Source organism: Cetorhinus maximus, chromosome 11 (genome assembly GCF_964194155.1).
Source record: "Cetorhinus maximus chromosome 11, sCetMax3.hap1.1, whole genome shotgun sequence".
NCBI lineage: Eukaryota > Metazoa > Chordata > Chondrichthyes > Lamniformes > Cetorhinidae > Cetorhinus > Cetorhinus maximus.
Window position 1 is genome coordinate 120,244,705 of NC_135889.1, and position 24,368 is coordinate 120,269,072.

General features: G+C 43.5%; 2 protein-coding genes across 2 annotated transcripts in view; one reads left to right on the top strand and one right to left on the bottom strand.

Moving 5' to 3' along the window:
- Positions 1–24,368, top strand: part of LOC144686882 (tubulin alpha-1D chain) — a 917,839-nt gene that overhangs the window by 373,396 nt on the left and 520,075 nt on the right. The gene's annotated exons all lie outside the window — the stretch shown is intronic.
- cfap65 (cilia and flagella associated protein 65) overlaps positions 1–24,368 on the bottom strand; it is a 152,032-nt gene that overhangs the window by 122,802 nt on the left and 4,862 nt on the right. The window contains exons 3-8 of the mRNA XM_078552783.1: positions 23,428–23,530; positions 17,091–17,257; positions 15,488–15,684; positions 14,316–14,461; positions 9,115–9,337; positions 3,492–3,757 (exon numbers count right to left, since the gene is read on the bottom strand). Coding sequence (XP_078408909.1) covers positions 3,492–3,757; positions 9,115–9,337; positions 14,316–14,461; positions 15,488–15,684; positions 17,091–17,257; positions 23,428–23,530 — 1,102 coding nt within the window. The remainder of the gene's footprint in view (positions 1–3,491; positions 3,758–9,114; positions 9,338–14,315; positions 14,462–15,487; positions 15,685–17,090; positions 17,258–23,427; positions 23,531–24,368) is intronic.

A 24,368-nucleotide genomic window follows, 5' to 3' on the forward strand; every position in this document is an offset into this window, starting at 1 on the left:
AATAGTTTATCACCTCTGCTAGGGATCATCAATACAACATAGTTACTAATAAATCCAATGGGTCATTCAGGAGAAACTGCTTTGCTTATTTTAAAAGAGTGTAGGGAAGAGATTATACATATACACATTATACGTGTTTAATAATTCATTAGAAAAAAGTGCAGTGCTAGAGGATTGACAGATAGCTAATAATTCCTATTTTTAAGAAGGGGGACAGAATATACCAGGGGATTATTGACCAATCAGCTTAAATTCAGTGGTAGATAAAATAATAGAATTCCTACAAAAGGAAAGAAAAGAAGAACACCTAGAAAATAAAAATTTAATAATGAATAATCAGCATGGATTTCAAAAAGGAAGATCTTGCTGGACCAACCTTATTGAATTTTTGAGGGGATAACAGAGAGAATAGATAATGGTAATGCAGTCAACGTAATTTATCTGGATTTTCAAAAGGCTTTTGTTAAAGTGCCCCCTAATAGGCTAATGAATAAGGTCAGAGAATGTGGAGTCAGGGGACAAATGGCAAAATGGATAGCTTCAAGACAGAAAACAGAGAGTGGAAGTAAAGGCTAGTGGCAGAATGTGGGAAGTGGTGCTCCACAACCATTAGTGCTGGGACTACAGCTGTTATAATTCACATTAACAATTTGGACTATGAAATCAAAAACACAATTTCTAAATTTATGGATGACATCATGATGCCAAATTGGATGGAATAATCAATATTGAGGAGGGCTGCAATAAATTACAGAATATTAATAAACTTGAAGAATGGGCAAATAATTGGCAAATGAAGTTCAGCATAGATAAATGTAAGGTAGTACATTTTGGTAGGAAGAATAAAGAGATCATTTATGAATTGGAAGGTGCAAGTCGAGGTGGGATAGAGGCACAAAGGGATCTCCGAGTACAAATACATCAATCATTAAAAGTTGCGTCACAGTTAGCAAGGCCTTGAGAAAAGCAGACCAAGCACTAGATTTTATTTCTACAGTGATGGAACTGAAAAGTAGAGAAGTTATGTTAAACCTGTATCAAACCTTAGATAGACCACAGAGTACTGCAGGCAGTTCTGGTTGTCATATAATAAAATAGAGATGGGGTACTGGAGAGGTATGAGAAGAATTACAAGGAAATGTGCGGGAATACATATCAGAAAAGAATGGACAGGCTGGGTCTCTTTTCTCTTGAAAAAAGAAGGCTGAGGGTTGACTTAATAGAAGTCTTTAAAATTATGGAAGGTTTTGATAGAGTAGATACAGAGAGAATGTTTGTGGGGAAAAGCACAACTAAAAGCCATCAATATAAGATAGGAATAGGGAAGTCTTGCTAAAACTATACAAGGCGCTAGTTCGACCACACCTAGAATACCGTGAAGTTTTGGTCCCTTTATCTAAGGAAAGATATACTGGCATTGGAGGCAGTCCAGGGAAAGTTCACTAGGTTGATCCCAGGCACAGAGGGATTTTCTTATGAGAAGAGGTTTTGTAGGTTGGGCCTGTACTCATCCGAGTTTAGAAGAATGAGAGATGGCCTTAATGAAACATATAAGATTCTTAAGGGGCTTGACAGGGTAGATGCTGAGAGGTTGTTTCCCCTTGTGAGAGAGTCTAGGGCCAGAGGGCATAATCTCTGAGTAAGGGGGCACCCATTTAAAACAGAGATGAGGAGGAATTTCTTCTCTCAGAGGGTAGTCAATATCTGGAATTCTTTATCACAGAGGGCTGTAGAGGTTGGGTCATTAAGTATATTCAAGGCTGAGATAGACAGATTTTTGATCAGTAAGGGAATCAAGGGTTATGGGGAAAAGGCAAGAAAGTGGAGTTGAGGATTATCAGATCAGCCATGATCTCATGAAATGGCGGAGCGGACTCGATGGGCCGAATGGCCTACTTCTGCTCCTACATCTATATGGTCACCAAGAAATCCAATAGGGAATTCAGAAGAAACTTCTTTACCCAAATAGTGATGAGAATGTGAGACTGGGTACCAGAGGGAGCGGTTGAAGCAAATAGTATCGATGCATTTTAGAAAAAGCTAGTCAAGCATCTGAGGGAGAAGGGAATAGAGGATTTCGATGATAGGCTTAAATGAGGAAAAATGGGAGGAGACTCAAGTGGAGCAGAAATGCCTGCATGGAACAGACCAAATGGCCTGTTTCTGTGCCTTATATACTGTGTAATCCTATTAAAGAATGTTTAAAACATGGAGCTTGTACCACATGGAGTGATTGAGGCAACCAGCACGGATGCATTTAAGGGGAAGCTAAATAAGCACACGAGGAAGAAAGGAACACAAAGATACGCTGATAAAGATGAAGGAAGTAGGAAGAGGCTCATGTGAACCATTTGGTCTGAATGGCCACTTTCTGTATTGTACTAAACCACTGGCGAATGACTTCACGTATTTAAAAAAGATCATTTTGATTGATGGAACTGACTTGATGCTGCAGTGGGATTTTGGAAAAATCATTAAGCCTTTCAGTTCAAAGTTGGTAGATTAAAGGAGTGTGCAACTGCGTAGAGATTTTTTTTTCCTCTTGTAGCCCTCTGATTTCCTCTGTGTCTCCTCTCCTGAAGCTGCAGACTTTTTCTATAAACTGCTTCATAATGTCAGTCATTCCTGAGTATCACCCCCACTTGGCTATGCTTCATGTGCTTTGGGATATCCTGAGATCGTAAAAGGTGCTACACAAATCCAAGTTTGTTCATTCCTTCCCTTCTCAGCTTAGTTACAAATAACCTACTTGGCGATAACACTAAATAAAAACATTTGTAATTGCAATTCTCAAAAACCATCAATTCATCTTAAAATGTTGAATAACCAACAATGGAAGAAAATATTGGCTATATCAGACTTCCAGAATGATCTGATTATTTCCAATGACCTTTATTGCCCTTTACATGATTGAATGAGTGCTGACAAACTGATACATAAGTTAAAAAGCTGATGGCTTGCATATTTGTACCAACACTAATATAACTACACGAACAAACTATGTGGCATTGATCCAAGTACCAATAAGGGGTATCAAAATGGCCATGTACACTTTCAATCATTATAGAAAATGGTAAAAATCCAAGGCCCAAATTGCAAGACATCTCTAAGGTTGAACAAACATAACATAAGCTCTTATGATAAATGTAGAAGGTTACTTATATGATTAAGATTCTGAGTAAGAGAGAAGATAGACTACTTGGGAACCCCTGAATTATTAAAAACCAATTCATGGAATGATTAATTAATTACACCCCAAATAAATGATGGCCTCATGGGTCAGCAATGCCTACACTTCAAAAGTGCTACATTGACTGTAAAACGCTTTGAGCTGTCCTGAGGTCTTGAAAGGTGCCAAATAAATGTTAGTATTTTTGTTTTCATGCTCAATCTAATATCGTGAACCTTGTTCAGTTAACTAGATTTTCTCAATTTATATGACTTTTATAAATGGCTTTCCATGCTATGTTTTACCGTGGGTTGCACTGTACCTGATGGTGGATGAGGCAAGCCACCCTTCTGTAGTAGTTTATGGGATGGGAGGGTCGGAATGTCACCTTTAACCTCTGCGTGGACTCCCCTCCCAGAACACCACATGGCTGATCAATGACAAACACGCTCTGGCTGCAATCAATTTCAAACTGGTAAAAGGTTGGTACATCCGACGTGTTACTGATTTCGGTAGCATAAGTCACTGTCTCGCCAAGGAACACGCAACCGAAAGTCAGCTTCAGGTCTGCAAGCGACACCACCGGACCTGGAACAAGAACATAAGAACAACATGAATTTTCTTTCAATCATTTATTTTTCTCTCCAAACTTTTGTCTCTCCTCTTCTGAAGGTGCTGACCCACAGCATCAGGAACATTATGATTTGGGCAGGCTTCCCACTCCTTATCGTTATCCAGTTACCTCTACAGGAAGTGCACCCGCAGCCCCTGTAAAAGTAGGATTGAGTTGACTGTGTAGAGTGTTAGCCATAAATCTGCGAGTAGCACTCCCAACTCTATCAGAAGGTTGTGCATCTGACTTCAGGAACTTGAGCATATAATTCCGGCAGACACTGCCAGCGCAATACTGAGGGAGCGCTGCACTGTCAGAGATGCCAGCATGAATTTTCATCCTCGAGGCGCGTAGCAGGAGGCAAGAAAATTCCCAACTCGGCCCGCCCGCCTTGGGAGAAAGTGCCCATAAAGGTATTGCCAGGGAGCAATCCATTGCCAAGGGACGGGAATGGGCTGAAGTCAAGCCAGCTGACCCGGAAAAAGTTGGAGATAGCCACAGCGGCTGTCAGGTGCCAAGGCAAGCTGTTCAAAAGGACTACCTCAGTGGTCGACCTCGTCCCAATTAAAACTCGTCCAACCCTCACCCTCCCACCACATCACCCTCCAAACACTCCCCATGTCCCATCCATGCCACCTCATCCACCTCCTATGGCCTATCATGCCCCCAATGCCAAGTTATGCCACTTCCTTGCCCATTGACCCATTACACACTGTATAGGACTAATGCAGCCTATAGTGACAGTAGGAGGTGTAAAATAAAGTTTTAAAAAGTCATTCATTCATAACTTTTTACTAAGTTAAAAAAGTAATTTCACTTAGAAGACAATAAAAGTGTCAATCATACAGACCCTTTCAAATATCAATGAAAAAACCACAAGCCCTAGAAAACACTTACCTTTGTGCAAATAAACATTGTGAAGTTGACTACAGAGACCAGAGAGCCTGAGCTGTCAATCAAGCAATGTTTTCTTTGGGGCGCAGCTGTTTCAACAAGAATAATGGTTGTCTGGGCTCTCAGCCAAGGCAGGGTGGGTGGAAGGGCAGAGCTTGGCATAGGGGTAATGAGGTGCTATAGGAGGTGGGTACAGGGCACAGCTTGGCAAAGGGGCCATGAGGGGGACCTTCTGAACTTACCTTTTCAAAGGACCCCACATGCAGACGAGGATTCATGATTTGTCTGAGGGGTGTGAACCACGACTCTTTGAAGAGCTGGCCCAACACCATGAAAATTGCGGAGGAGTACGACATGCCTATCCTCGCAATGGAACTGGCCAGGTCGGAGTACCAGGTGCAGGCTTTTGACAAGAACCAGCCTGCATTTGGTCTTCCTGAAAATCAGACAACCCGGGAATGGGGGTGAAAATCCCAGAATTGGGACACACCCAACCTTTTCAAATGGCTCCTGAATCATCCCAACTCAGTGAAAATCCAGGCTTCCATCTTGCAGACGATATGTTAAACTGAGGATCTGTCTGCTCTCTCAGGTGGACGTAAAAGGTCCCACTGCATTATTTCAAAGAAGAGCTAGGGAGTTCTTTCCACGAATATAAAAGCAAAGTACTACGGATGCTGGAAATGGAAATAAAAACTGAAAATGCTGGAAAAACTCAGCAGGTCTGGCAGCACCTGTGGAGAGGGAAACAGAGCTAACATTTCAAATTGCAGTTCTGGAGAACAGTCATACTTTGACATGAAACTTTAGCTCTGTTTCTCTCTTCTCAGATGTTGCCAGACCTGCTGAGTTCCTTACAGTGCCCTGGGTTATATTTATATTTCAACCAACACCTAGAAACAGATCATCTGGGCCTTATCCCATTGCTGTTTGTAGGACCTTGCTGTGTGCAAATTAGCTGTAAAGTACTTTGATATGTCTTGAAGCCTTGAAAGGTGATATATAAATGCAAATCTTTCTTTGTCTTTCTCTTTAATATTTTTCTCTCCTTATTTTCAACCCTTGTCTCCTGAAGATGTTAACTCACAGCATCAGAAACTCTAAAATTCAGCCAGAGTTCCTATTCCTTACTGTCATCAAGTGTTCCCTACTGAACCAGCACATGCAGAGACACTGGGTAAAAAAATAGGGTTGAGTTTCCCTGCACAGTCGAACAATCTGAATAGACTGCCACCTAATGGCTCAGTTCAGTTTTTCAAAAGTAAATTCAAAAACCAATTCAAAAGGGTTGATCCTATTTCAAAATCATGAGGGGTCTGGACAGAATCAATCGGGAGAAACTTTTCCCACTCGTGAAAGCACCGAGAACGAGAGGGCACAGATTTAAAGTAATTTGCAAAAGAAGCAAAAAAGTGACATGCGTTCAAGTCCCCACCTTAGCAGCTAAGGAATTTAAACTCGGTTAAATCACTAATATCTGGAACCCTTACTCAACAAAAATATATCAAACTGAACTTGGACATTTTTATTCGATGCTCAGCCTCATTGGTTGCTCAGGGGAAGAGAGTCCCAGATTTCCACTACCTTTTGTGTGAATAAGTGCTTCCTGACATCCTGAAAGTGCTACCTCTAATTTTAAGGGTGTGCTCCCTTGTTCCACTGGATATTCCACCAAAGGGAATAGTTTCTCTCTACGCTAACATTAAACATTTAAAAAATATTCCCCCCTTAGTCTCCTATTCTTAAAAGTATACAAGTCTAGTCTTTACAATCTATCCTCATAATTCAACTGTTTAAGCCCTGGTACCATTCTGGTCAATCTGCGCTGCACCCCCTCTTCGAGACCAATACATCATTCCTGGGTGAGATATGATGCCCAAAATTGAAGGTAGTTCTCCAGGTGGCAATCTAAACAGATCTTATACAACTGTAGCATAACTTCTGCCCTTTTACATTCCAGCCCCTTGAGATAAAGACCAACATCCCATTAGCATTTTCATTTTTAAAAATTATAACTTGTCCAACAACAATTTATAGCGCCTTTAACGTAATGAAAGGTCCCAAGGCACTTCACAGGAGCATTATAAAACAAATTATGACACCGAACCGCATAAGGAGAAATTGCTTGGTCAAAGAAGTAGGTTTTAAGGAGTGTCTGAAAGGAGGAAAGAGAGATGGACAGGTGGAAGGAATCCTAGGATTTGGGGTCCTGGCAACTGAAGGCATGACCACCAATGGTGAAGCGATTAAAATTGGGGGTGCACAAGAAGCCGGAGGATTGTGGGGCTGGAGGAGATTACAGGGGTAGTGAGGAGCTAGACCATGCAGAAATTTGAAAACAAGGTTGGGAATTTTAAAATCCAGACAGCACTGGAGCAGGAGCCAATGTAAGTAGCGAGCACCGGTGAGGGGTGATAGGGGAACAGGACTTGCTGCAAATTAGGACACGGGCAGCAGAGTTTTGGATAACCTCAAGATTACAGAAGAGAGAATGTGACAGACTAGCCAGGGGTGCATTAGAATAGTTAAGTCTAGAGGTGACAAAGGCATGATTGAGGGTTTCAGGCGATGTTCCAGAGGTGGAAATAGGCTGTCTTAGTGAAGGCACAATTATGAGGTCAGAAGCTCACCTTGGGATCAAGTGTGACACCAAAGTTCTGAACAGACAGGCTTAAACTCAGATTATTGCCAGGGAGAGGGATGGAGTTGGTAGTTAGGACACAGAGTTTGGAGCGGGGAATGAAGCAATGGTTTCAGTATTACCAATATTTAACTAGAGGAAATTTCTGCTCATCCAGTAGTGGCTGTTGGATAATTTTGTAACAGTGGAGGAGCTGAGAGAGGTAGAGCTGGGTGTCATCAGCGTACCTGTGAAAAGTAACTCTGTGCCTTCAGATGATGTCACCAAGGAGCAGCATGTAGATGAGGAATAGGAGGGGGACAAGGACAGATCCTTGGAAGACACCAGAGGTAATGGTATGGGGACAAGAAAGCCATTGCAAGTGATTTTTTGGCTACGATTAGGTAGAAAAGGAAGGAACCAGGTGAGAGCAGATACATCCAGCTGGATGATAACAGAGAGGCATTGGAGGAGCATGGCGTGGTCAACCATGTCAGAGGCTGCAGACAGGTTGAGAAGGACGAGGAGGGAAAGTTTACTTTTGTCACATGGCTGTATTTTACATGCCCTTGGGTGTGTTTTATTTGGGGGGGCACGTAAAATGGGACCCCATCACTTTCACACCCAGCACTGAGCTCACCACCATAATACTGGGGTGAAGTGCTGAAATCAGCAGCCCACCTGCCATATTTAAGTAAATAATCAAGGGTCAATTAGGCTTGCTACCAAGCCAATTGACCCTGATAACACACTGCCCACACTATAAAATGTTTGGCGTGGTCAGTTGGGCGGGAGTGGGCAGCCCAAATTTTAAAATAATCTCTTCAAGGTTTGGAAGGAAGTGGGGTTCTATCTCTGGGGGCTGCCCCTTGCCGACCGAGGGACTGCCCCACCCAGATAGAACCCGCCCCTTACTTCCTACCCACTGGCAACCTTAAACCCACTCACTCAGACCTGACCAAACCCTCCCTGCCCAAAACTCTAGACTTAGCTGTTTCTGGGAAATCCATCAGGACTTCTTCCTCCTCCTCTTGTAGTCCTGGCAGCGCAGCACCCACTAATGTGTTGCCTCCATGCCAGCTTTGCTTTGGGGGTGGTGAGGGGGGGGGTCGAGCCTTACCCTAATATTCAGCCCACAGTTACATAGGATGTCATTTTGACTTTGATACGAGCTGTTTCAGTTCTCTGGCAGGGGCAAAAACCTGATTGGAGAGATTCAAACATGGAGTTCCAGGAAATAAGCCATTCTGCCCAACAGGCCTTTGCTGGTGTTTATGCGTAAATTTCTATTCCTTTCTCCCCCTCGTGTCTCATTCATGGGAGGGTGTCTCTGACTGTGCTATGCTTCTCCCTGTGCTGTGTATAGTGTATAGCAATAGTGTATAACAGATTTTGGAGGTAACAACACGTTCAAGAGCTTTGGAGAGGAAAGGAAGTTTGGAGATGAGATGGTGGTTTGCAAGGACAGTGGGGTCAAGGGATGTTTTATTGAGGAGAGGCCCAATGACGGCAGATTTGAAGGAGGGAGGAACCACACCTGAAGACAGAGAAGCTAATATGGAGCCAGAGGGGAAGTTGGTGCTCAGCAGTTCAGTGGGAACAGGATCGAATAGGTGGGTCTCATGGACAAGGTGAGCTCAGAGAGGGCATATGGGGAGATAGGAGAGAAACCAGAGAAAGATGCAAGATCAGGGCTACAGCCAGGGAGGTGGTGAGGTTGCGGTGGGTAGGGGAGGGGTATTAAAGGAAGCCCACTTGCTTTTTGCTGATTTCTGTATTGCCTCAGCTTGGCCTTGTCCTGTTGCAAACAGTTTGTACCTTTGCATGATCCGATCACCTTCAGCACTGACGTAGAGCTGTTGCAGGGCCGTGTCACGTGGAAGTAATCGACGCTCTGAGTGCCAACCGTCTGTGGCGTGAACATGATGAGGACCTGGTACCTGCTGCTGGCTTGGACAGTTCCCTCCCTGACCTCACACGTGAATTCAGAATGAAGAGGTGCAGGGCGCTCAAATTGCATGATTCGAAACGAAGTGTTCACCTGGCAAACAGAGGGCAAGAAGTAACAGCAGCTAAAAAAATTGGCATAATGGATTTCACATTCAAATTTATACTATTTGTATGGCACCTATTGGCATTTTAATCTTGACAACTGTACTTAAATCTTTCCCGAGCTAATGAAATGAAAGCATCCCTCCAGCAGCTGGCTTTAAGAGCCTAAAAATTTTTTTTATTCATTCATGGGATGTGGGCTTTGCTAGCTAGGCCAGCATTTATTGTCCATTCCTAATTGCCCTTGAGAAGGTGGTGGTGAACTGCCTTCTTGAACTGCTGCAGTCCATGTGGTGTAGGTACACTCACAGTGATGTTAGGAAGGGAGTTCCAGGATTTTGGCCCAGTGACAGTGAAGGAACGGCGATATATTTCCAGGTCAGGACAGTGTGGGTTGGAAGGAAACTTACAGGTGGAGGTGTTCCCATGCATCTGCTTCCTTTGTCCTTTGAGGTGATAAAAGTCATGGATTTGGAAGTTGGTGTCGAAGGACCCTTGATGAGTTGCTGCAATGCATCTTGTAGATGGTACACACTGCTGCTACTGTTTGTCAGTGGTGGAGGGGGTGAATGTTGAATGTAGTGGATAGGGTGCCAATCTAGTGAGATGCTTTGTCCTGGATGATGTCAAGCTCCTTGAGTGTTGTTGGAGTTGCACTCATCCAGGCAAGTGGAGAATATTCCATCATACTCCCGACTTGTGCCTTGTAGATGGTGGACAGGCTGTGGAGAGTCAGGAGGTGAGTTACCCTCTGCGAAATTCCCCGCCTCTGACCTGTTGTTGTAGCTGCAGTATTTATATGGCTAGTCCAGTTCAGTTTCTGGTCAACGGTAACCTGCATGATGTTAATAGTGGAGGATTCAGTGATGGTAATGCCATTGAATGTCAAGGGGAGATGATCATATTCTCTCTTGCTGGAGTTACTCATTGCCTGGCACTTGTGTAACACGAACGTTACTTGCCACTTATCAATCCAAGTCTGAATGTTGTCCAGGGCTTGCTGCATATGGGCAAAGACTGCTTCAATGGCTGAGAAGTCGCAAATGGTGCTGAATATATTGTGCAATCATCAGGGGGCATCCCCACTTCTGACCTTATGATGGAAGGAAGGTCATTGATGAAGCAGATGAAGATGGTTGGGCCTACGACACTACCCTGAGGAAGTCCTGCAGTGATGTACTGGAACTGAGATGACTGGCCTACATCAACCACAACCATCTTCCTTTGTGCTAAGTGTGACTCCAAACAGTAGAGATTTTTCTCCCTGATTCCCATTGACTCCAGTTTTGCTAGGGCTCCTTGATACCATACTCAGTCAAATGCTGCCTTGATGTCAAGGTCAGTCACTCTCGCCTCACCTCTTGAGTTCAAATCTTTTGTCCATGTTTAGACCAAGACTGTAATGAGGTCAAGAACTGAGTGACCCTGGTGGAACCCAAACTGAGCGTCAGTGAGCAGGTGTAAATGCCGCTTGATAGCACTGTTGATGACACTTTCCATCACTTTGCTGATGATCGAGAGTAGACTGATGGGGCGGTAATTCGCAGGGTTGGATTTGTCCTGCTTTTTGTGGACTGGACATACCTGGGCAATTTTCCACATTTCTGGATAGATGTCTGTATTGTAACTGTACTGAAACAGCTTGGCTAGGGACATGGCTAGTTTTGGAGTACAAATCTTTAGTGCTATTTCTTCAATTCAGTTTGACCAATTCTTAGTTTGTGAGTTATAATGCCCCGCAATTAAGTTGGCAGTCTCACTCAGAGAGTCAAAGAGCATGACTCATGGGGAAGGCCAGAACTGGGAGCATAAATATAAGATAGCCACCAATAAATCTCATCAAGAATTTGGGAGAAACTTCTTTACCCAGAGGGTAGCCAGATTATGAAAATAGCTGCCAAAGGAGGTAGTTAAGGTTGAGGGGAAGCTAGACAGATACATGGGGGAGAAAGCAATAGAAGGATATGTTGATGGAGTGAGATGACATAGGGTGGGAGATGGCTCATTTGGAGCATAAATCAGATGGGCCGTATGGCCTGTTTCTATGCTCCAAATTTGATACAAGTAATTGATTCAACCCCTCATGCCTATTCCACCAAACAATTAGACCATAGCTGATCTACACCTCAATTTCATTCACCCTCTTTTGCATCATATCCTTCGACACCCTTGCCTAAAAATTATTCCATCTCAGTCTTAATACCTCCAACTGACCTTCAGAATTAACAGCCTTTTGGAGAACTTGATTTCTCGATTTCCACTACCCTGTGTATGAAAAAGTGCTTTCTGATTTTGTGCCTGAACAGCCTAGCTTTAATTTTATATTACATCCCCTTGTTCTGGACTTCCTTCACCAGAGAAAATGGTTTCTCCATGTTTACTCCATCAAAACATTAAACATCTCAAACAGTTCACCCCTCAATCTCAAGGGAATACAAGACATCTTTGTGAAACCTGTGTTCATAATAAATGTACTGTATCTACCCTTACAAAAACCACTGAATGACAGGTATTAAAAAGTTGTGTTGCTGCAGCAAATAAAGGCTCTTACTTGACTGAGGCTTCGCTATGTTATATTGGTGATTCAGAGAGAGCTGTACACTCTATTTAAGCCCCAATCAGTGCCCCAAATGGAATGTGTTTCCCAGGCCTAATCCCACTCCTTAATGACAAAACTAACAAAAAACAAGTTGAAAACACCTTAATTGTAGGAACCCACTGAAAACTTGCAAGAATATAACTCAATGTGATATATACATGCTGCCACTGCATCCTCATGCAGTCACAAAAAATAGGGATTTTGAATCTATTCAGGCCTTTCATGATCCCAGAATGTCCCAAAGTGTTTTGCAGCCAATGGCGTACTTTTAAAGTGTTGTAATGTGGGAAACACAGCAGCCAGTTTGCACACAGCAAGATCCCACAAACAGCAATGAGATAATGACCAGATATTCTGTTTAAGTGAGGTTGGGTTGAGGAATAAATATTGGTCTGGACACTTGAGAGGGTAGCAGATGAGGCCTTGGTTTACTCTCTCTGCCAAAAGAGAGCACCTCCGGCAGTACAGTGCTCACACAGTACTGCACTGGGGGTGTCAGACCATAATAGAAGGCTCGCACAAGACAGTAAATCAACAGGAACGATTTGGACAACTTTTATCAGTAAAAGATTGTAGCAGGTTTTCAATGTATTACATTACATGGAATTAAAAATTACACAGAATTAATAAAACGCAGGCACGTTATTAGCATTGTAGGTTACTTCACTTTTGTGGTAAATGAAAAGGAAAAAGGAATTTCATAGCGATTAATTACAGAAGAATTTCAACATGCACTTTTACAAAAAGTCACATTTACTCAAATGTGCCAGTTGGTGGCACTGCTTGACAGCTGAGAGCCACTGTTCATGCTCAGTGTTGATGCTGTGACAAAGTCAGCTCCTGATCGACTGACTTGGAAAGAGAGGGGGGTGGGACAGAGGGTTGGGGGTGGGAAAAGGTCAAGGGGACAGGGATGAAGACCAGGGGAGTTGGTAACTTGGCCTTAAGGGTGTCTCCCCATTAAAAGTATGTCAGCTTGGCTGTTGCTGTTCCTGTTTCTGGGTCAAAGGGCTGTGGATATGAACTGTCCAAACTAGGCTTGTGCTATTGCTACACAAAACAGGGAGAAGCATCACACTGTCGGAGCAGCCTCCTTCAAATGAGACATCATGGAGAGAAAGGAATAAAAATAGGATTAGACAAAGAGGGATAAAAGTGTATGTGATGCACAAATGCCAGCATAGATGCATTGGACAGAATGGCCTATTCTTGAGCTCTAAAATCAATCTTATTCTGTAAAATGACCCTTGGCAACTGTAATGGGAGTGTTTACAAAGAGCAGCCCGCCATGATAATATTACTGGCAAAGTATTTAATTTGTGACCTGGAATTGCTTGATGTGGTTTGTGTTGAGGGGGTTCATCAGAGTGTACTTTATGAGACATTGTAATGGAAGCATTACTCTGCATCTACATTTCAACACAAGAACAGTGACAACACTTCAAAAGTACTTCTTTGGCAGCAAATCATTTTGAGGTTGAGTTATATAAATGTAAACCTTTCCTTTTTTTATCTCACCCGTGCCATATCTGATCCTTGCTGGAACAATACACAGGCAACTGGACCTGTTCTCTGCTTGGCCTGACAGTACCTAATGGGTGAGAATTAGGGAACCTTCCAGCTCAAAAGGAGACCATTAGGCACATCATGCCTGTGCTGGCTTTTTGAAAGAGTTATCTAATTAATCTCACTCTCCCGCTCTTTCTCCATAACCCTAAAAATTGTTATTCAAATTCCCTTTTGAAAGTTACCATTGAATCTGCATCCACCACCCTTTCAGGAATTGCATTCCAGGTCATAACAATTCACTGTGTAAAAACTTTTACTTTGTACTTGTACTTGACTTGGGAGTGCTTGATGGGACAATGCCAAGAAAGAGCTTTACACTCTGTCTAGCACACTCATGGCCTTGGATATTTGAGATTGGCATTGTGTGCACATAGTTGGAGGGCATTCCATTCTCCAGCACTGGCATTCTCATCTGCATTAGCAAGGAAATGACCAGATACTCAGCATATCTCTTGCACATCTCCGATCCATCACTCCACCATCAGCTGTGCCCTCAGCTGCCTAGACCCTAAGCTCTTGAATTCTCTCCTTGTCTGCCTATCTCTCTCTCCTTCTTTAAGATGGTCCTCAAAACTTATGACTTTGACCACCTGTCCTTATCTCCTTATGTAGCTCAGTTTTAAATTTTGTTTGATAATGCTCCTGTGAACCACTTTGAGATGTTTCACTACATCAAAGGCACTATATAAATTCAAGTTGACAGTTGCTGAAAAGCAAAAGTGCAGCAAAGTTTGAATAGAACAAAATCTTGGATCTTGCCCACCAATGATTTGCCAAATCTACCGCTGGAAATACTCACCGTCGAGTAGTTATGAATCTCCATATACTTCTCAGCTGTGCTGCCAATAGCAACGTGCCCAAAGTTTAGGATGCTCTTTGTATCCTCCTGCCCAGATGCCTGGGACATTTCACCTTTCTCACTCACCAAGAGATGAGGGTATTTGGCTGTGGAGCAGAAGAACGTGGTTAGAACACCAAAATGAATAAAATTCTTCCTTGGCATCAGTTGTGCCTCAAATAGTTGTATCCTCATTCCCAAGTCAGAATGTTATGGTTTATAGTCCAATATAGTCCTGGACAGCCCCAAGTTTGATCCCACATCATACTCAAGTAAAATTTGCACCACACATGTACCAGACTGTGATCATCTCCATCTAACCATCTCCCCTCGACATTCAATGGCATTACCATCGCTGAATCCCCCACTATCCACATCCTGAGGATTACCATTGACCAGAAACTGAACTGAACCAGCCATCTAAATACTGTGGCTATAAGAGCAGGTCAGAGGCTGGCAATTCTGGGGAGAGTAACTCACCTCCTCACTCCCCAAAGCCTGTCCACCATCTATAAGGCACAAGTCAGGAGTGTGATGGAATATTCTCCACTTGCCTGGATGAGTGTAGAAGCTCAACGCCATCCAGGACAAAGCAGCCTGCTTGAATGGCACTTTATCCAGCACCTTAAACATTCACCTCCTCCATTACCAACACATAGTGGCAGCAGTGTGTACCATCTACAAGATGCACTTTAGCAACTCACCAGGGGTCCTTGGCAGCACCTTCCAAACCCGTGTCCTCCACCACCAAGAAGGTGACAGGCAGTAGATGCATGGCAACACTACCACCTGCAAGTTCTCCTCCAAGTCACACACCATCCTGACTTGGAACCATATCACCATTCTCTCACCATAAATGGTCAAAATCCTGGAATTCCCTTCTGAACAGCACCGTAGGTGTACCTGCACCAGATGGACTGCACTGGTTCAAGGCAACGGCTCACCACCACCTTGCAAAGGCACATCAAGGATGGGCAAGAAATGCTGGCTTCACCAGCGATGCTCACATCTCGTGAACAAATAAAACAAAAATAGCGAGGTCCTGAGATCACAAAAGACACTACATAAATGCAATTCCTTTCCTTTTTCTTTCTTTATTGTAAAGTTTGAATGTTGATGTAATTAGATCTCACCTAATGCTCGCAGCATCATGTGTTTCTCAGATTCATCATCTCCAAACTTGCAGATGGCAACCGCATCAAAGAATTTAGGGATCTGGGGCTGGAACATAACCTTGATCTTGTAGTCATCCCATGGTGGCAGTATGCCACTAGATGGTACTAGGAAGAATGGGCTGGGCACTTCCAAATGGAAGCGTGTTGAAAGCTGACTGTAAAGACAGTTAACAATGTCAGCATTAATAGTAACAACAGTAGCTGGCATTTATGTAGTGCCTTTAACATAGTAAAACATCCCAAGATGATTCGTAGGAGAGTTCGTTAAGCAAAATTTGACACATAAAGAGATATTAGGGCAGGAAACCAAAAGCTTGGTCAAAAAGGTAGGTCTTAAGGAGCACGTTTATGAAGGAGAGAGAAGTGGAGAGATATAGCGAAGGAATTCCAAAGCTTGGGTTGTCGACGGCTGAAGGCTTGGTCATCAAGGATGTGGTGAAGGCAAATCGGGGATACACAAAATTGGAGGAGTGTAGGGTTCTTGGGGTGATTCTTGGAGGGCTGGAGGAAGTTACAGAGATAGGGTAAGGCAAGGCTATGGTGGGATTTTAACAGGAGGATGAGGATTTTATACTTGAGGAGGCATAATCACAGTTAGAACTCAACCATTGGTAACCCTCAAGTTCTCATTCAAGGCTGCAGCTTTTTAATTAATTTCAAATGGATCATATCTGCACCTGGTGGATTATCAAGAATTAGGGGGAAACATTTCAGAATGACAATATGTGACATTTTAAGCAAGTGGATCACAGAAGCTAAAGTAGGAATACATTGCGACATTCATTAGAATGTTAGCAGGGTTTGCTGGGTTAGATTATGAGAGATTAAATAAACTATTGTATTGTATAGGGAAATAGAACAATAAGGTGGGATTTGATTACGTTTTTTAGGGAGGTAGAGAGAAGCTATTTCCCCTGGTAGTGGAGACTAGGACAAGGGGACATATCCTTAAAATTTGAGCCAGGGCTCAAACGTTCAACATTCAGGAGAGAAGTTAGGAAACACTTCTTCAAGCACAGGGCGGTAGAAATGCGTTTTTTTATTCTTTGATGGGATGTAGTTGTCTCTGCAAGACCAGCATCTGTTGCCCAACCTAATTACCCTTGAACTGAGTGACTTACTCAGCCATTTCTGAGGGCAGTTAAGGGTCAACCACATTGCTGTGGATCTGTAGTCATATGTAGGCCAGACCAAGTAAGGATGGCAGATTTCCTTCCCTGAAGGAGCATTAATGAACTGGATGGATTTTTATGACAATTGATGACGGGATTTGAACTCATATCCCAAGATCATTAACCTGGGTCTCTGGATTACTAGTCCAATAACATTACCACTACGCCACCGTACTCTCTCCCACAAAAAACAGCAGATGCTAGCTCAATTTATAATTTAAAATCTGAGATTTACTTTTGGTAGATGAAGGTATAAACTGATACGGAGCCAAGGCAAGCAGATGAGGTTAGGATATAGATCACCCGTGATCTCACTGAATGGTGGAACAGACACGAGGGTCTGAATAACCGTCTCCTGTTCTTATGTTCCGATGGTCTTCAGGCCTTACCTATTGTTGTGCAAGTAAAATGTGGACTCTGAGCTTTCGAAGACTCCACAGGCTGGCAAGACTACCAATCCAGGGATCTGCAGGTCATGGGAGGGCAGAGAAGCACGCAGGCGAATAGTAAATGACCCATTTTTCGACTCAAACACAATGCGATCCTCATAGTCTTTCTGCAAGGGGACAAAAATTAAGGCCAAAATATCTCACTGGAGCAGGGCAATTGGGTGAGGCATGTGTATGCTTTTGTCATCACCTTAATGTAGTAGCATATCGTGGTTATGTTACTGAACTAGTGATTCAGAGGCATGAGTAAAATTTCTAACACAGCAGCTGAGGAATTTAAAGTCAGTTATTAAATAAAGTTGGAATAAAAAGCTAGGCCTGGATTTTTGCCGAGCCGAGCTGACACAGGAGGCCTTTAAAAATGACTGTTCTGGAGTTCCCGCCCCCGTTCCCATTTCAGGCGATTTTTGCCAGCTTTGGGTAAGGTTGCAGAGAGCCAGCCCACAGGCAGTACTTCTGCCTTTGCTGGCTCCACTGTTGGGGCGGGAGTTCAACCTCCCAACCCACCCTACAATGTGAGTGGGGACCCTTCTGTAAGTAGAAGTGTTTCACTGCACCCTAGAGGAGCAGTGAACCACGGGGGAACCCAAACCCCGAATGGGGAACGAGAAAGAGAACAGCAATCTGTTTTTGAAATTCTTTGATGACAGGCTATTTGCTTTAAAATAGAAAAACATCTGTTCTTTCAGTTTAAATAAACTCCATTTTTTGGGCCTGTAATGGTTAGTTTTGAGACTATAAGACCATAAGACGTAGGAGCAGAAGTAGGCCATTCGGACCATCGAGTCTGCACCGCCATTTCATGAGATCATGGCTGATCTGATAATCCTCAACTCCACTTTCCTGCCTTTTCCCCATAACCCTTGGTTCCCTTACTGATTAAAAATCTGTCTATCTCAGTCTTGAATATACTTAACAACCCAGCTTCTATAGCCCTCTGCGGTAAAAAATTCCACAGATTCATTATCCTCTGAGGGAAGAAATTGTTCCTCATCTCTGTCTTAAAGGGGCACCCCCTTACTCTGAGATTATTCCCTCTGGTCCTAGACTGACCCACAAGGGGAAACAACCTCTCAGCATCTACTCTGTCAAGCCTCCTAAGAATGTTATGTTTCAATAAGGTCGCCTCTCATTCTTCTAAACTCCAATGAGTACAGGCCCAACCTACTCAACCTCTCCTCATAAGAAAATCCCTCCATACCCAGGATCAACCTAGTGAACCTTCCCTGGACTGCCTCCAATGCCAGTGTATGTTTCCTTAGGTAAGGGGACCAAAACTGTTCACAGTATTCTAGGTGTGGTCTAACTAGTGCCTTGTATAGTTTTAGCAAGACTTCCCTATTTTTAAAGTCCATTCCCTTTGAAATAAAGGCCAACATTCCATTTGCCTTACCTATTACCTGCTGAACTTGTATGCTAGCTTTTTGGGATTCATGCACAAGGACCCCCAAATCCCTCGGTGCTGCAGCTTTCTTCAATCTTTCTCTATTTAAGTAATATTCAGCTCCTCTATCCTTCCTGCCAAAGTGCATATCCTCACATTTTCCCACATTATGTTCTGTCGGCCACGTTTTTGCCCACTCACTTAACCTGTCTGTATCCTTCTGTAGACTCTTTGTGTCATCCTCACCACTTGCCTTCCCACCTATTTTTGTGTCATCTGCAAACTTGGTGATAGTACATTCATTTCCCTCAAGCACCCCTTTATGAATTCTGGGCTGAGTTTCAAAAGCCCAAGAACCACTTAGCTCAGCAGATGATTGTATACACGGTTTAACAATTTTATAAGGCTATTAAAGGGTTATCTGTCTTTGACATGGTTTGTGAATAGATGTTTGTTTGTTTTTACAACTGAATGGTCATTTGAGAGGGTTGACTTGTTTTAATGGCTCTGGAGTTTTTTTCAAAATGAAATTTTTTTGAGTGGCAGCTCTATTAAATTGTTAGAAGTTTAATTCACTTTCACATCCATTTCAAAGGCTTCTCTTTGCTATTACATAGCTTCTGAGGTTTGCCTTTAGTAACTACTGAGTGAGTGACTATGGTGGATAAGTGGAGGGAACAAGGAGGGGGTACGGAGAGTTTCAGGGGGCATGCGGAAGCATGAGGGTATGAGGGGTCATGGGGTGTAAAAGGAGGCATGGAGGGGCATGGGGAGTATGAGGGACATATGATGTGGGTGGGAGGTGAGTAGTGAGGGGGTTGAAGGTCTGATATTCATCATTATACCTGGGCCAATGTCCCAGTAAATAGAGGTGGCCTTCTAGCCTGCTGACCTTGCATTCCCCCTATCTCTGTTACTGCCTCGGGCCTGCTTCCATCCTGCCCTGCCTTCCTGAAAAGAAAATATGGTGTGCAGAGGCCTCCTTAACGAGTATTTGTGGGGTAAGGAACTTTCCAGACTCATGTTTCCCATCTCCTTCACAAAAATACCATCCCCTGGCCTCATTACTGGTGACCATAAAATATCATTAAACTGTCATAAGTACTCATCTGGTTCACTAATGTCTTTTAGGAAAGGAAATCTGCCATCCTTACCCAGTCTGGCCTACATGTGAGCCCAGACCCACAGCAATGTGATTGATTCTTAACCACCCCCTGAAATGGTTAGGCTAGCTCCTCAGTTGTATTCAAGACGGCATCATGAATAACTAGAGAACATGAGGTTAAGAATGAGAAACACCCATCCCACTCACTCTGTTATCTCTCAGGTATTGCATCAGAACCCAGTCCGGACACTGCCGACTTTCTCATTTCAACACACATCCCTCCATTCCCCACTGAATCAAGAGTCCATTCAATTTCTTTCTATTTTTTTTTGTAAAGAGCCTATATTTTATATTTTTTGGATTTTGGCTTTAAGATTGTACTGGGGCTTTAAAAAGCTACAGTGGCTGCACTTTTAAAAAAAAATGTTCCCTGAAGCAGGAAGAGAAGATCTACAATGTCACTACTCCTTAGAACAATATGTGCCAGGTTGGATGATGGTGCCAGAAAGGTCATGTTTAAGAGATAACCAGCTAGCGAAGGTGTTTGATTGACTGCTGACCAGGTGACCAGGGTTTTTGTGACAGCAGTAGCCAGCAGAAGGATCCCAACCTACCTTCAACTGGCAATACTACAATAGTAATTAGCTGGCTATCGGTCATATCTCCGTATCCTGTTTTTTGAGAAATCACTAGTAGAGATGTTAAAAGCAGGTTTTCAACTAATAAACTACAGGCTGGAAGTGCTGAAACATCACGTCGTGTCAGCAGCACAGGTCTGCAAAGAACTTGGAAGACTTCAAGCAAAATCAACTCATCTAACCCTGTACTCTGGATTGGTGCTATCGAACTGTTCTTTCCCCTCACCCTTAAAATCCTTGGCCAGAATTTTTCCGTTGGCAAGTTGGGGGCGGGGCCCGCTTGCCGACACGGGATGACGTCGGGAAGAACCCCCGACGTCATCCCAGTCCATTTAAATATTGAGAAAGGCGGGCAGACAGCGAAATCAGCTGTCCGCCCGCCGACCTGTCATTGGCCAATTGAGGCCATTGACAGGATAATTAAGCTCATTTAATGCCCTGCCCGTCCAACATTAAGGCTGGCGGGCAGGCCAGGAGCTCCAGCGGGGAATAGAAAAAACATGAAACCTCATCCACTGGCGGGATGAGGTTTCATGTCTGTTTTAAAAATGTTTAATAAACTTTATGTCCTTTTTATTAACGTGTCCCATCTCTTGTGACATCGTCACATGAGGGAGACATGTTAATAAATTTTTTATTTGCCTATTCTTGATGTTTAAAAAACTTTCAGTGATCTCCCTGAGACAGCACTTAGTCTCAGGGAGATGTGCGCTCTTTTGCGCGTATGCATGAAAGAGCACACTCTGACAGTTGGGGAATCCCTCCCCCACCCCTGCACAGGACACGCATAGCGCTTCCCGTTGGGTGGCCTGCTGGGTGGGCCTTAATTGACCAGCCCACTTAACATGGCGGCGAGCCCCGTTTCGGCAGTGGCGATCGGCTGCCCGCCCCCCGCCGAGCCAGTGGGGCCTGCACAACCATCAAGGGCAAAATTCTGCCCCTTGTTTTGTGTGTCTTATGTGTGTGTGTTTGTATATAGGATTAAAAAGGGGTAGAGTAAGTCATAGAGCTAAAAGTTAGCAGTTCATATTTCTTTCTATTGTTATTGTCTAAAAACAATTTGTTTAGTAAACAGTTATCTATTTGTTAAGTTTATAAACCTGGTGCTCTTATTCTGTTAATCTAAATTAAATTATATTACACAGTTAGGTAAAATTGGGGCAATTTGGTGGCCTGATTAAGCTTTTCTCATTTGTCATGGCTTGAGGAGCAGTGGGGCTTGATATTACGGTGCACTGTCCCCAGTGAATCGTTACATTTTGCATCTATAACATGCTTCCTTCCTCTTTCACAAAAACAAAGATGGAAAACAAAGCAACTTTGCACCGGGGGTAGGGTAATACAATGGTTATGATGCTGGACTAGGAACCCAGAGGCCTGGACCAATTATTTTCCCGTTGCCCCTGGGAAAGTTTTCTGGCAGCGGGAGCCAACCCAACGTAGCTCCCCAATAGCTTCCTGGCTTCCTCTACCCCACCCCCCACTCCCCCCACCTCCAACTCCCCCGTCTCCAAGCCTGCCACTCCAGGGCTGGGAACATTCAGTACCATAATCCCACCATGCCAGTTTGAGAATTGTAAACAGCTGTCACGAATAAAAGTGACCATGATGATGTCAGATTGTCACAAAAAAACCGAATGGATCACCAATGTCCCTTTAGGGAAGCACAGCTCTCATCCTTACTCAGCCTGGCTTATATGTGACTCCAGGTCCACACCAAGGTGCCACTTGGTTTGTATCATCATATTCTGAGGCAACTAAGGATAGACAATAAACGCCTGCCCGGCCAGTGCTGCCTCCATCCAAATAATGCATGAAAAAATAGCTTATCTATCTGACATAGCCAGCACAATGATTTCTCTTCCTGCATCATTTCCTCAAGACATGGCATCTTTTCTAGCTTGCATGCCTTCACTGTCCCTCCACACATTGTCCCTTGGCAACATCATCCTTGGACATGTTTCCACATGTGCACTGACGACACCCAGCTCCACCTCTCGAGAGCCTTCCAGTACCTGTGTTATCCGACTGATAGTCCAGCATCAAGCCTTGGGTGAGTCACAATCTCCTCCAGTTAAGCACTGGAAAGAGCAAAGCAATCATCTTCAGTCCCCATCACAAACTCCGTTCCCCTCCCTGGTCACCAACTCGGGCTGAACCAGATTGTCTGCGATAATAAAAAGGGAAAATGATGGAGATACTCAGCAGGTCAGGCAGCAGCTGTGGAACGCAGACTGTCTGCTACCCCAGTGTTATTCCACCCCATGCTGAGCTTCTTCCAAGATTCTCTCCATCATAAATTCCTCCTCCATAACACCGCCAGCCTCCGCTCCCTACCTCAGCCTACCTGCTACTTAAACACTCACCCACGACTGTTCTAAGGCCTAAGCCCCCCTTACCCTCCCATCCTACTAATTCATTCTCCATACATATCAGCTCAACCATAATGCTGCTGCTCTGCCCTATTCCAGAGTATGTCTCAACGTTATCTTTGATGAGCTACATTCGGATGAAGAGCTGTTTCAACCCATTTGTTCTCATCCTTCTAGAATACTAGTCTTAACGTGTCTCCCTACAGCAAAAGTGTTCTCTACTTTTCATGGCTACCTGCTTCTCCATGTTGATCTCTCTGCTGTCTATCCTAAACATGCTTGCACCAATCCTGAAGCAGGGTGGTCTCTGACCCTGTTACCCTTGCACAGCTGAAAACATAATGCTCCTTGTTTACTCCATCTGTTACATATCTTACTAAGGTCCCCTCTAAGACATCATCCCTCTTTGAGGTTGAAGATCCCTTAGTTTGTTAAGTCATTGCTCACAGCTTTTCCCATCTAACACCTCAAGAGCCTCATTATATGGATATCATCTTTACACCATGGTGGTCAGCACCATATGCATGGGTGAAACAAGCAACACTGCATGGTAGCCAGTTCCAGGGGTAGCATTTAGCAGGGGACATAATGAGCCAAACAACCCAAAACTGTAAATTTCTATGACACTATGAGGAGACCTGAGAGCAGGTCACCTACTTAACTGAGGCGTGTTACACGATGTGGAGAAACCTTGAAGATCAGATGGAGATATAATATAAAAAGGAAACTTAGATATGAAATGACATGAACCAATGCCAACATTGTTCTGCTTTTTTACCTTCTCAAGACCACAAAAAGTGATTGGCAGAGAGTATGAGGTCCCTGCACCCAAGGCCACTGGCTGTGGGAACAGCGTAGTGAAAAATTCAGTGGATGGAGGTCTGTAAGACGAAAGATGCAGATTTATATACAACAATAACTTTATATTTATATAGCATCTTTAACTTAGTAAACACCCCCAGGTGCTTCACAGCAGCAAGACAAAATTTGACACCAAGGCACTTAAGGAGATATTAGAGCAGGTGACCAAAACCTTGGTCAAAGAGGTGGGTTTTAAGGAGCTTCCTAAAGGAGGCAGAGAGGGAAAGGTAGAGAGGCAGACAGGTATAGGGAGAAATTACAGAGTTTAGGCCCTATGCAGCTGAAGATACAGCCACCACTGGTAAAGTGATGAAAATCGGGGTGTTAATGAGGCCAAAACTGGAGAAATGCAGAGATCTAGTAGAGTTGTAGGGCTGGACGAGGTTATAGAAATAGGTATGGGGCAAAGGAATAGAGGGATTTGAACACAAGCAAGAAAATTTTGAGAAGTTTTAAAGGGAACTGGAATCTAATTAAAGCCTTGAAATGGTTGGACCAAAGTGCTAATTTGGGGCACCACCTTTTAGGGAGGATAAGCCTTGAAGAGGGGGCACAGGAGATTCGTAAAATGGTATCAGGAACTCTCTTACGTGGATAGAAGAAGCTGGGTTTCTTCTCCTTAGAGTAGAAGATTGAGTGGAGATTTACTAGAACTATTCATAATTATGAAGAGTCAATAAGGAGCAACTGTTCCCAATGGCAAGAGGGTCAATAACCATAGAACACAGGTTTAAGGTAATTGGTAAAAGGGCCAAAGGAGATGATAAGAATTTATTTTTTAAGTTATAGGTTGTCGTGATCACAAATGCATTGCCTGAATGGGTGGTGGAATCTGATTTAATAATAATTTTCAAAACC